Here is an 11,752-nt window from a genome sequence, read left to right on the forward strand (position 1 = left end):
GAGACAGCCTTTAGAGTCCTGACTTGGGCCTACCTACAGGCAAACGGCAAGCGGGACATCAACTGGCCCCAATCCCCGCCCCCATCCCGGATGCAGTCCCAGGGTCCTCGGAAGAACAACATCACCACGCTGGAGATCAGGCCTGGTTTGCATAGTCTGCACATTTAATCACTTTAAAACCTCTAACATTATCTCGTGTCCATTAAATAGAACCAACAATGCTGGGCCTGTTTAAATTACAAGAAAAAAAAAATCACTGGGCACCAACCCAGTATCTTACAAAATCAGCCAGGCTGGCCACAAGGGTGGGGGGATGGGAGAGGAGGGGACACCCCTGGGCAGGTGGCTGGGTGCCAGGAAGGGCTAGGGGAGAGAAAGAAAAGAGGACTCCCAGATGGGAGGGGACTGATTGTCCTAATGGGAGGGGTGCAAAAGGCACGTCAGAAGAGGGGGACTTAAGGGGGCAGAACAGGTCAGTGCTTTCTCCACAAGGGCACAGTGTTGGAGGGGGCTCAGGGCCACCACCTGCCCACCCCTGGCACTTGGAGAACCAGTGACCCACGAGCCCTTGGCACGATGAGCCCCATCTGAAACACGGATGACAGCCTGCCCCTCCCACCACGATCCCCTTTTCTAGGGCCCACCCCTTGCCCGCCTGCCTCTTCAGGACTTGGGGCTCAACTCCTCCTCACTCCTCAGCAACATGCTGCAGCCCCCCACACCTCAGGGCCAGGGTAGCTGGGGGAACAGCAGAGTGGACAGTGGGTCTGGGAAGGTGGGTGGTCCAGCTGCTACCCCCATTAAAAATACAAAAAAAAAAAAAAATCAGCATCTAAAGTGAAATAATCACAAAGTGAAAATATATCCTCAAACAGCCCCTGAGATCCCCACAGGGGAAAGCAGCATCGGGTGGGAGGTGGGAGAGGCCGGCTGGGCCACCGTCCCTCCCCACCACCCACCCAGGGGCTCCGGGACTGTGAGTGCCAACAGCCCAGGCAGCCCCGGGCTCAGAAAACAGGGACTTGGGCCCTGGCGGGAGGGGAGGGGGCCCGAGAAGGTAGGGTGGTCAGGACACCAGCACGGGGCTCGGTCAGGCCAGCCACGCTCGGCGGGCAGCCAGCTGTGGTGGAGGTGGGCAAAGGGACACACACTTGCGTGCGCACGTGTGCACACCCTGGAAGCACCTGCCTTGCCTTGGTCCCTTCCTTTGATCACCGCTTCCTCAAGAGGCTCACCAGACGTGGGGGACAGGGTCGGGGATACAAAAGCCCTTGGAGAGGTGGCCTCCTCCTTCAAATACCCCCTAGGCCAGCCTCCCTGCTGCCTGGATGGGGACCATTATTGCTTTAGAGGAACAGGGAAGGGACAAGAGCTGCAGCCCGGGTCAGGAATCCCAAAAGAGAAGGGCTGACCCTCTTCACTCCGCAGGGAACTCCGGCTGGGGCCTGGACCTTGGAAAGCTGCCCTAAAGGTTCCACTCCTTTCTCCACATGGAAGGGGTGCTGGAGGTGGGGTGAGGCCCTCCCCGGTTCCCCAGCTGGTCCTGGGCCCCACCTCAGGCAGCCAGGGGGCCCAAAGGTAGGGTGGGAAGCCGTTTCTGCCCCTCTCACCTCCCAGCTGGGGTCCAAACCCAGTCCCGAGATAAAAAAATACTTTGGTGAATTAAAAAGTGCCCAAGGAGGGGATGGGCTTGGAGGGGCAGGCAGTAGGCGCTCGTCAAAGGGCGCTCTGGTCTTTGATAAAGGCGGTCCTCTCGCCCCGGCCCTCGTCCTCTTCTGAGTCAGATGGGCACTCTTCCTGCCAGGCTTCGGGGGGCAGCCCCTTGTAGGAGATGAGGCCACGGTCCATGGTGTACACCTTCACCCCCCGGAAGCTGAAGCCGGAGCGCAGCTGCAGGACCAGGAAGACAGTGACGAAGACGAGCACGATGAAGGCGCAGCTGAGGCCAGCCACCACCTCGGGCAGGTGTGAGGGCAGCAGCCCTGCCCGCGGCCGGGGCTCCGCTTCCACCTCTGCGGGCGGCCGCGGCGGCTGCTGCTGGGGCGACTCGCGGCTGCTCTGGCTCTGCCGGGAGCACGTCTGCTCCACAGGGTCCAGGGAGGCATGGCTGGGGCAGCTGAGGCAGTCTGTGGGGGCCAGCCCCTGGCAGGTGGCACATGAGCTGTGGCAGGGCGCGCAGACGCTGGCCCGGATGATCTCCACGTCGTTCTCGGTGCTATAGTGCGTATCGAGGACTTGGGGAGTGAAGCCTGGCGGGCAGTGCTGGACACAGCTCTTCTGGTGCAGGGAGAAGCCTTCCTCGCACACTGCGGGCACGGGGGAGGAGGGGGGTGTCAGCCACGCAGGCGTGGCGGCCCCGAACAGCCTCCAGCCCCAGAACGGTGGTCAGCCCCAGGTCTCTTCCAACCCTGTTCCTCCTAGCCCTGGGCTTCAGGAGAGGTCCCCTCTGTGAGCCATCCCCCCAGACCTCAGGTCCCCAAACCCCAACAGCAACCACTACTGACCCACACAGGCCTGGCTGGTCGTGAGGGTCTTGCAGCCACTGCTCTCAGGAGGTGTGTGCGGCCCCTCAGGGGCCGTGCCATACAGCACGAGGGTGAACTTGGTCAGTGTCCCTATTCCAGGGTGGGGGGAGGAGGCAGGAGTTAGGGAGCACTGGCACCGCTCCTGGAACCCCAGAGCCCGCCAGCTCCCTTCCTTGTCCCCCCTTAGTCCTCAAACATCCCCGGTACCATAGTTGTTGGCTTCGCTGGTGTTTTCGATTTCCAGGACCCACTCGCCAGAGGGGTCCTCATCCCAGGAATGGGTTGTCATGAAGGCCCAGTCATTAAACCCATCTGCGGAGTAGTCGTGTGGCCTGGGGGAGGAGGGTGCCCATGGCTGTCAGAGGCCTCTGGGAGACCCCAGCCAGGAGACACCAAGGCCACAACACGTGGACCATACACCCTCCCCCAGTGCAGAGCCAACCCCACTGGGCTGGAAATGCCTGTAGCTGTTGTTTCCCAGTAGGCCAGACGTTCTCAAGCAGAAGATTCTGGAAACGTGCAAGGTGCTTGCTACATGCGAGAAGGCACACTACTGGCATGTAATGAGTAGAAGCCAGGGGTGGGACAGTCTCTTAGGGCAAAACCATCCCTCTTAAGTGCCAACAGCATCCCCACCAAAAAGAACATGGTGGCCACTAAGACTCAGTGCCAAGTCCAGGAGGTTATGAGTGCACGAATGAATGTGTGTGAGTGTGAGGGACAGGACCAGCTGGCAGGGGAGGGGGCAGGTACCTGGCAGCCAGCAGGGTGGAGCGGGTGCCCATGGGGCTGACCAGGTGGATGGCCAGGTCGCCACGGCGATTGTAGGACAGGGTGAGGCGGGCCTGCGCGTGCTCCAGCCGTGTGATGTGGCTGGGCTCCCCCAGGCAGGCGGTCACCGTCTTCCGCACCTCCAGCCGCTTCCCGATGTCCCTGTGCAGACAGCAGGGACGCTCTGCCACCCTGGCCAGGAGGGAGGGGCCGCACCCCCTGCGAGCCTCAGGCCCCACCCACCCCTCCCAGCCTGAGTCCAGGCCTCACTTGGGTTCAGTGAGGATGTCGATGATGCATTTCCTCTGGGGGGGCACCGTCGTCCAGTTCTGGGCCAGGGTCACCATAGCACCTGCGTCCAACAGCCCGTAGCCATACGAATGGCTCACTGCAGGGCAGGGAAGGTGGGGTCAGCTGGGAAGCAGAGGGCCCCCCACCCTCCCCCGGCCCTGCACACGGGGCCACCCTGTCCTCACCTTTCCGGCCCACACCATTGGTGGCCCAGTCGTTAGCATTGAGGTGGGCGGGCTTTGAGGTCTGTACCACCAGGTGCTGCATGTCCCGCCAGGTGAGGTTCTTACTGCAAAGACAGGAGGGAGAGGCCGGGGCTCAGGCTCCTTAGAGAAAAGCTGGAGGTCAAGGGCTGCCCTGCAGGGGGCGCTGGTGGGGACAAGGTTGCTTCTCAGCCCCCACGGACTTACTTGGCTTCCAGAGTGAGAGCAATGATGCCGGCTGCCAAGGGGGCAGAGGCCGAGGTGCCCGTGTGCGACTCGGTACACTTCTGCCGCAAGTCCGTGGTCACCTACCAGGAGAACAGTGTGTTGGGCCTGTGCTGGGGGAGGGACTAGAGGGCCCACCTGCCTGCCCCTGCTCTGCCCACAGGCCCAGAGCACCAACAGATGGCAGGGGAGCCAGGGCCAGGACACCTCGGCCCAGCTGCTGCCTTGCTTACTGGCTGTGAACAGGCCAATGCCTGGCCCTCTCTAGGCCTCAGTTTCCTAAGGCACGAGGGATTAAACTCCAGGTTGGAACCATTCAGAGCCATGCACATCTTTAGAAAGAATCTGCACTTCTCAGGGGCTTCAGACAGCCCTGCGGCCCCATTCCCAGTCTCAGAGAGCCCCCGGCTCCCGTTCCACGACGTCTGGGACACCATCCCCCAGCCACATGTGGTCCGGGAAGCAGGCCCCCCTGCCCCGGGGGCAGAGCCAGCAAGCAGCCCCGGCTCCCCCTCCCACCCCAGAGCGGGACTCACGATCTGCTTCTCGTTCTGGTTGCCGCTGCTGTAGGTGGTGGCCAGTGTGGACGAGCAGGCCTCGCTGTACCAGGGCACATTGCCGAGCTGCGTGGCGCTGCTGATGGACAGCGTGTAGATGCTGTTGGTGTAGCCGTCACAGTTGCAGCTGTCGTGCTCCCGGCCCCCGTTCCCCGAGGCCCACACGAAGATGGAGCCCAGCCCCCCGCGGCCCTGCGGACAGAGCGGGCCAGGGTCACTCGCAGACAGGGCGCGGGGGAGGCCTAGCGGGAGGGTGCTGCTGGGGCTCCACCCCTAAGGGCCCCTCATCCACACGTGCCGCCCTACTCTGCACCCTGTGAGACCCCCACTTCGTCGGGCACTTGTGCAAGTCTGTCTGTCTGTGCCGAGCCACAGACCCGGGCTGCTAACAAAATGCCCAGACTGGTGGCTGCAGGGGCTGGAACGATGGGTGATTTTCACTTATTTTTCTCTTTTGCTACCAGTCTAGTCCATTAACATTTTAATAGATAAGCCTTGTATAAAATTAAGGTGTAACACAAGAATAAACAGGAACAGAAACACATAGAAGAAACGGCCCGCTCCCCCCTGCACACCTGGCTAACCCCCCGGAAGAAGGCCTCCTCGGCGAGGCGGGCAGGCCCATCCACGGTCTTGCCATCATCCTCGGGGCCCCAGCTGGCGCTGTAGATGTGGATGTGGTTGGGGTTCAGGCCCAGCGAGCGAGCCTCCACCGCGTCCGTCACCTCGCCGTCCAGCATGCGCACCCCTGGCCGCGGAGGGGGGTGAGGAGAGGGATGCTGCGTGGGTCCAGCTGCCAGGGGCACCCCCCAAAGCATACCCAGTCCTGCCCCCAGAGAATGCGCAGGGGAAGGCAGAGGCCGGTGCTGGGGAGCCCGGAGCCCCTAACCCCGGGCCTGCTTCTGCCTCTCCAGGACAAGGGCCGGAAGGGAGAACGAGAACACACCCTGCCCTCAACCACACAGCCTGGCTTGGAACAAGCCTCTGGGTTCCCTAGGGAGCGTGGCCATCAAGGCCTGCCACGCAAGGACTCAGAGGGGGCGGTGGGGACTCAGGGAGTGCTAAGAAGCCCTCACCCTGCCCCACGGCACAAGTGCCTCAGCTCTGAGTTGTCAAGAAGCCTCTAAGGAACAACCACGTGGCCAAACGGAGCCACGGTGCGAAAGTGACAGGCACTGGCCGGATGGGAGAAAATCCCACCCGCAGGGCCCTGCCCACAGACAGGGTGGCCAAGGCCCGCACCCACCTCCAATGCGGGCGTTGTAGGCCACGCCCACACCACAGACACCGTTGTTGGCCACCGCCGCCACCTCGCCCGCGCACCGCGTACCATGCCTGCCGGGGCCAAGAGCACAGCATTAGTGGTGGACAGAGCACGGCAGGCGCAGCCTAGCACACCCCTCCGGCCACGACCTCGGTCCTCTCCCACGCTCTCCGCTCTACGGTCAGCAGGGGTGCTGACCGGAGCTGCAGCACGACTACGGGAATGGCAGCCTACTGGGGGGGCGGGTCTTCCCCGGGCTCCACCCTGCTTCCTCATGGAAGGGAGGAGAAGGAAGGCAGGGGCCTGGGACCTGCCATCGCTTACCTGTTGTCATTCATCTGTGTGTACCGAGGCTGGGGGTCGGGGTCCTGGTCGTTGACGTCGAAGCTGGCCCCAGGGTCCTGGAGAGGACACGGCCATCGTCAGGAACAGTCTGACCACAGTGGCAGACCAGCACCGCCCTGAGACAGCCCTCACCAGGATCACTGCCTCCCTCCCCACCTCCTCACATAATTGCCTGCCAAGTCTGGGTGGTTCTTCTCGATGCCATCGTCCAGAATGGAGACCACAATGCCATGCCCCGTGTAGCCCTGAGCCCAGGCCTCCTTCACGTTCAGGTCCCGCTGGGTGACGCCGGACTGCAGAGACACCCGCCCCATCACCCCAGCACTTACAAGATGTGGTTGGCTGTGTGAGGTTAGGGGTACCCTGAAGAATCCCTTCACCACCCCCCAAAACCTCTTTCTCCACCTGCCCCTGCAATGTCGTCCCTGGTTGCCTGGGCTCCATGGGAGCGTGAAGAACTCTGGAAGGGCAACCCCCAGGCTTAGCAGGAAGGGGCAGGGAAAGAGTGCTCGGCAGAGAGAAAGAAGGATGAGGGGAGGCCTCCACGTCAGCCTCCCCCTCCCACCGGAGCCCTCAGTGGCCAGATGGATGCCGCTGGGGAGGAGGACCCATGACCCGAGGAGGCCACGTACCAGGTACCACTGCTGGGGAAATTTGGGGTCCGTGGGCTCCTGATATACATCCCGTTTGGTCCTTCGCTTTGCCACCTGCTGCTCCAGCCACTGCACCTGCGAGGGAGTGAGGGGGAGCCGGTGTGGGTGGAGGAGGAGAGTGGGAAGGGAAGGGTGGCAGCGAGAGGGGCTGGGGCCGCACTCACTTGAGGCTCCCTCTGCAGCCGGCTGTGCCGCGGGTGGTGAGGCGACAGCGACCGCTTTGTCACTGCTCGATGCCAGAAGTGGTAATAGTCGCCGAAGATCTGCAACAGAGCAGGGAGACTGAGCTGGGCTTTCCATCTGTCAGTCCCCGGAGAGGCAGCGGACGGGGGTGGACAAGCGGCTGCAAGGGGAGGCTCACGACGCCAGGGGGTGGTGGGGCATGTGCTCCCTGCCCAGGACCCAGCCAGGAGGTGCAGGGGACGGAGAGGGACTCACCCTCCCTGGCATAGTCTTGTCCTCCGAACAACCTATGTCGGAAGCCCAAGGGCAGGACAAACCACCACTCCCATTCCCCTAGCCACCCAGATGGCCCTGAGAAGATAAGCCCACGGTCCCGGTCCCTGAACCCCTGCCCTTGCTGACCCCACCCCCTGGCAATGGAGCATAGACCAGCAGGCAGGCAGCGCACCTACCTGGCCCAAGTTGAGGAAGCCATGCTTGCGTGCCAGGCTGTCAGCCACGGCGGGGCCTCCGGGAATGTGCACAGCCCAGGTGTTGGTGTAGACCTTCTGGGCACGGGCGTCGGCTGCCAGCAGGACCAAGGCTCCTGCCGCTGCTACCACCCATAGCAACCAGGGCCTCAGCTCCATGGGGGGGGACAGGTGGCCGGGACCCCGGAGCCCCTGTCTCCTTGGCCTGGTCACAGGGCCTCGGCTCCCTCGTGCCTGCTCACTGCCTGTGGCCCGTGGCTGACTGGCGGGGGCATGGGGCCGAGCAGGGCAGGGCTGTGAGGGGAGGAGTGCCGCCGGCTCTGAGGGGAACAAGGGAGGAAGAGGGGGAGACAGTCAGTCCCTCCCCAGCCATGTGCTGAAGCTGCCTTCCCACCTCCATGGCTCAATCTAGGCCTGAAAAGGGTCCCTGGAAAGAGAATCCAGCCCCCCCAAGGTCAGCCAGCCAGCCAGATGGACCCCCCCTCCACACACACACACACACACACACACACACACACACACGGCTCCTAAGTCTCTCTCCACACAAGAATACGGAAGTGGGATGAAGAGTATCGGGCTTGAGTCATCCAAAATCAGAAACAACAACAGAATAAATGTTCACCACAATCCAAGTAAAAAAGAGATGGGTTATAAAGCAGTATGTACACATGACCCCATTTTGTTTTTAAAGAACTATTTTTACATGTGTATTTATATATAACCACAAAACAAAATCTGGAAGGACACATGCTAAAACGTTAACGATTCTCTCAAGATGGTGACGATTATGAATAACTGTTATTTTCTTGTGTCATTGTATATTTTCCAAATTACCTAGGTATATTTTATAAAATGTTGGCTTTTCAAAGTTTTTTAATGGGTGGTGTCTATGCAGCTCACCAGGGGATCCTGGTTCAGCAAAGCAGACCCAGCCATAGGGAGTTACCTGCCAAGACCCACAGCCCTATGGGAAGAAACAGTGGGTGACCCGAGGAGGGATGGGGCTTTGGCGGCTGAGCATAGAGGATCCCAGGGCTTCACCTCCCTCCCGGGCAGACCCCAGAGTGCTGGCCATCAGCAAAGTCAGGGGCCCAGACTCTTTTTAGGCTGTTTCCTGGGAAACACTGGGGCCACCCAGCCCTGCCCTGCCCAGGCCTGGGCGCAGGGGCCCCCAGCAGCCCCCCTGCACTCCACGCCCACCAGCCTTGCGTAATCTGAGCCCTGGGCAGCCAGGGCAAACACTGGCTGCTGAGCCAGGAGCGCCAAGGTGAGGCTGAATCAATAGTCTGCGTGTTGTTTTTCCTCCTTCAGCAAACAGACAGCGGGACCTCTCTGCCCGGGGCCACATAACTGTCCCCACATAGGGCCCCTGACTAACCCGAAGCCAAGCCCCTGGGGTGGGGAGAAGCTGGGGGAGGCCCCAGTGGGGCTGCCAGAGGTGTCCTGTCTCAGTGCCAAGCTCAGTGAGCAGAGAGCCTGCCCACAGGGCCCCGGATGCCCCCACCGCTCCCAGACCCAAAGGAGGCCACTCTGCCAGACGGCAAAAACGAAGCTTCCCAGCTCACCCAGACCGTGGGCAGCTGGGCAGGCGGGCTCGCCACTGGGAAACCTTGCCCCTCCAGGGGCTACCCTCGGCCACAGCCAGCCTCACTGGCCACTCCTACTGCAGTCCCACCCCGCAGGCTGGGAGGGACTCAACACACAATTCCCAGGGTATTTTCAGTTTACACCAAAATAACCTGACAGCTGATGGCAGGAGGCATCCACAATACGGCTCCTCCTCACCCTGAATGGGGCAGAGTCCATGGGGCTCCAGGATGGGCCCATGATGCCTTGGGCGTCCAAGTTCCAGAAAGCCAGTCTTAGCAATGGCTGGGTGGCCCTAGGGTGTGAAGGGACCCCAAGCCTCTCAGAGGATGTGGGGCCCTGAGGGCAGAGCCACAAAGGAACAAGGCCCCTTCTGCCCACTGCAACAGCCGCCTCTTGGGTCCAGATGGCAAGTAAAGCTGCCCCGGACCACAGTGCTGTGAGCCCTGCCGAAGCCCCCAAATCAAGATGGGCTCATCTGGGTCTAGCCCGGGTTCCGGCACATGGTGAATGGAGCTGCAGCTGCTAGGCGTTAAAGGTGATTAACCAACTATTTAATTACCCTGCTGCACCCAAAAAGAAAGCCAGCTTCAGGCACAACCCAACAATCCCCCAAGAAAGGGCCTGCCTCCCTCTGCCCAGCATCCCTTGCCACGGGGAGCTGTGGATATGGCTTCCGAAGAGCCCCGAAGCCCCCAGACAGCCCTACCTCAGCATCCTGGACGAGGGAAGATTTCCCACCCCCCTCTCTCCCAAAAGAGCAGGCGCTGAGAACAATGAATGAATGGGCTTCTCCCCGCCCCCATTCCAGACTCTGACTCACCCTATGAGTCCCAGTTCAGCTTAACTGCCCCCCCACCCCACTTGCTGTATTTCTAGCCTCCTGTGATGCCCCCTCATATGGGACTGGGCTCTGGGCTGCAGCCACACAGAGAGAGCAGGGAGTGCTCTTCCTGGCTGTGTTCTTAGGCAAAGTCCTTTCTCCAGAGGTCCCAGGAACCTCCGACACAGAGAGCCGCTCCGAAGCCTCAAACTGAACCTACCCCCGGCCGGGCTGCTGAGGGTCTGGTGTGGACAAGACCCAGTCTCTCCTTCCAGAAGAGACACCAAGCCAGGTCTTGCTATGGGCACTGAGAGGCTCCCCTGAAATTCTGATTTCCCCTCTGCTCAACTACTCATGTGCTGGGTGATCTCAAACAAGTTACTTCCTCTCTCTGGGCCTCAGTTTCCTTGGTGGTAAAAACTGCTAGATCTGAGATTTTCAAACTTTTTTTTTAAAGCCACATAATCCTTTTTTAAAAAAATCAAATCTTACGTGAAAGCCCCATATAGGAAACAGTAAAATTTGGGCTGCTCTGGCTGAGACACGTCAAGCTTGGCTACTCTCATGCGCTGTGTCCACACCTGGCCAGCAGCTGCCCAGCCCTCACTAGGCCACATCACCTGGGTTCCCCTCACACTTCCCAAGTCAAAAATAGAATTCCAACACCTCCCCGGCAGAGGGTCTGCACCCCACCCCCCACCCCGGGCACGCGGATAGCAGGTACAGATCAGACAAGTGACTGCTGTCAGACCTGTCTGGCAAGCAGGGAGCCCCGCAGTCCAGCCACCCCACGGGGGCAGCAGGGGCCTGGGCCAGGCCTCGGCGGGTGGCAGCCCGAGCACCTCCCTGAGCCAGCCTCCCGGAGCCCGGGGAACCCGCACCTGAGTCTCGGTCGCCCAGGTGTGCGGGCGGGGGCGAGGCCGGGCCGGGAATAATCCCCTCCGCCCGGCGACCAGCCGTTCCTCCCCTCCCCGGCCGCGGAGTGGGCGAGCCGGCGGCGGCCCCCGGCGGCCGGCGGGGAGGCGGGAGCACCCGGCGCCTCTGGAATTCTCTCCCCATCCCGCCCCCAGCGGGGGCCCCGCGGACGCTTCCTGAGGTCAGAGGGCTCGCCCCGGCCCCAAGCGGAAAAGTACCGGCACAGGCAGGGGTCGGGGGCCGAACCGGGCCCGGCGCGCTCAGGTGGGCTGCAGGGCGCCCTTCCTGCTCCCCGCGGCTCCACCCTCGGGCCGGCCCCCGAGCCAGTTCCGAACACCGGGCGGGCAGCCGGGGCCTGGGGGCCCGGGTCAGGACGGCCCCGACCCTCCCCCGCCGGGGCGCCGGGGCCGCGGAGCCCGCTCCCGGGACACAGCGGCCCAGTTCGGCCGGCTCTCTCCGGGCCCGGCGCCCCCGCGCCCCGGCGCGCTGCCTCCCCGGGCCGCGCGCCCTCCTGCTTACCCGAGGGAGCCCGGGCGGGTAACTTTTCCAGGCGAGCGCCGCGGCGGCTCGGGCGCCCCTCGGCCGAGCGGAGAGCCCGGCGGCGGGGGGCCTGGGCTCGGCGCCGTCCCCGCGCCCAGCAGCAGCGTCACCGCGCGGAGGCGGGGAGGCGCGGCGGGCGGCCTCGGCCCGGCCCGCGACCAGGGGCAGGGCTCGGCCTGGGCTCCGGCTCCAGAGCGGGCGGGGGCAGCGGCCGGGCCCCGGCGACGCTGCTTGTTTACTCCCGTCGCTGTCAGCGGCTGCGGCGGCCCGGGCTCCTCCTCCTCCGCCGCCGCGCCCCTCCCCCTCGCGGCGCCACCTCCGCGCTCCCAGCCCGCCGCCGCCGCCGCCGGTCCGCCGCCCATGCCGCCCGCGCCCCGGCCGGCGTTCGGAGCCGGAGCTG

At 63.0% G+C, this 11,752-nt stretch overlaps 1 protein-coding gene across 1 annotated transcript; it reads right to left on the minus strand.

Annotated features, from left to right (window-relative positions):
* Positions 1-143: 143 nt before the first annotated feature.
* FURIN (furin, paired basic amino acid cleaving enzyme) lies at positions 144-11,456 on the minus strand. Its single transcript, XM_026510505.4, has 16 exons — positions 11,332-11,456; positions 7,470-7,807; positions 6,999-7,097; positions 6,814-6,909; positions 6,346-6,474; positions 6,161-6,237; positions 5,819-5,907; positions 5,148-5,320; positions 4,552-4,764; positions 3,998-4,098; positions 3,773-3,876; positions 3,567-3,684; positions 3,279-3,458; positions 2,733-2,857; positions 2,505-2,615; positions 144-2,306 (listed from the first exon to the last, which is right to left on the minus strand). The coding sequence occupies exons 2-16, from the start codon at positions 7,644-7,646 to the stop codon at positions 1,717-1,719; spliced, it is 2,382 nt and encodes a 793-aa protein (XP_026366290.1). The 5' UTR covers positions 7,647-7,807; positions 11,332-11,456; the 3' UTR covers positions 144-1,716.
* Positions 11,457-11,752: the final 296 nt, after the last annotated feature.

The sequence above is a fragment of the Ursus arctos genome, unplaced genomic scaffold, assembly GCF_023065955.2.
Source record: "Ursus arctos isolate Adak ecotype North America unplaced genomic scaffold, UrsArc2.0 scaffold_28, whole genome shotgun sequence".
Classification (NCBI taxonomy): Eukaryota; Metazoa; Chordata; class Mammalia; order Carnivora; family Ursidae; genus Ursus; species Ursus arctos.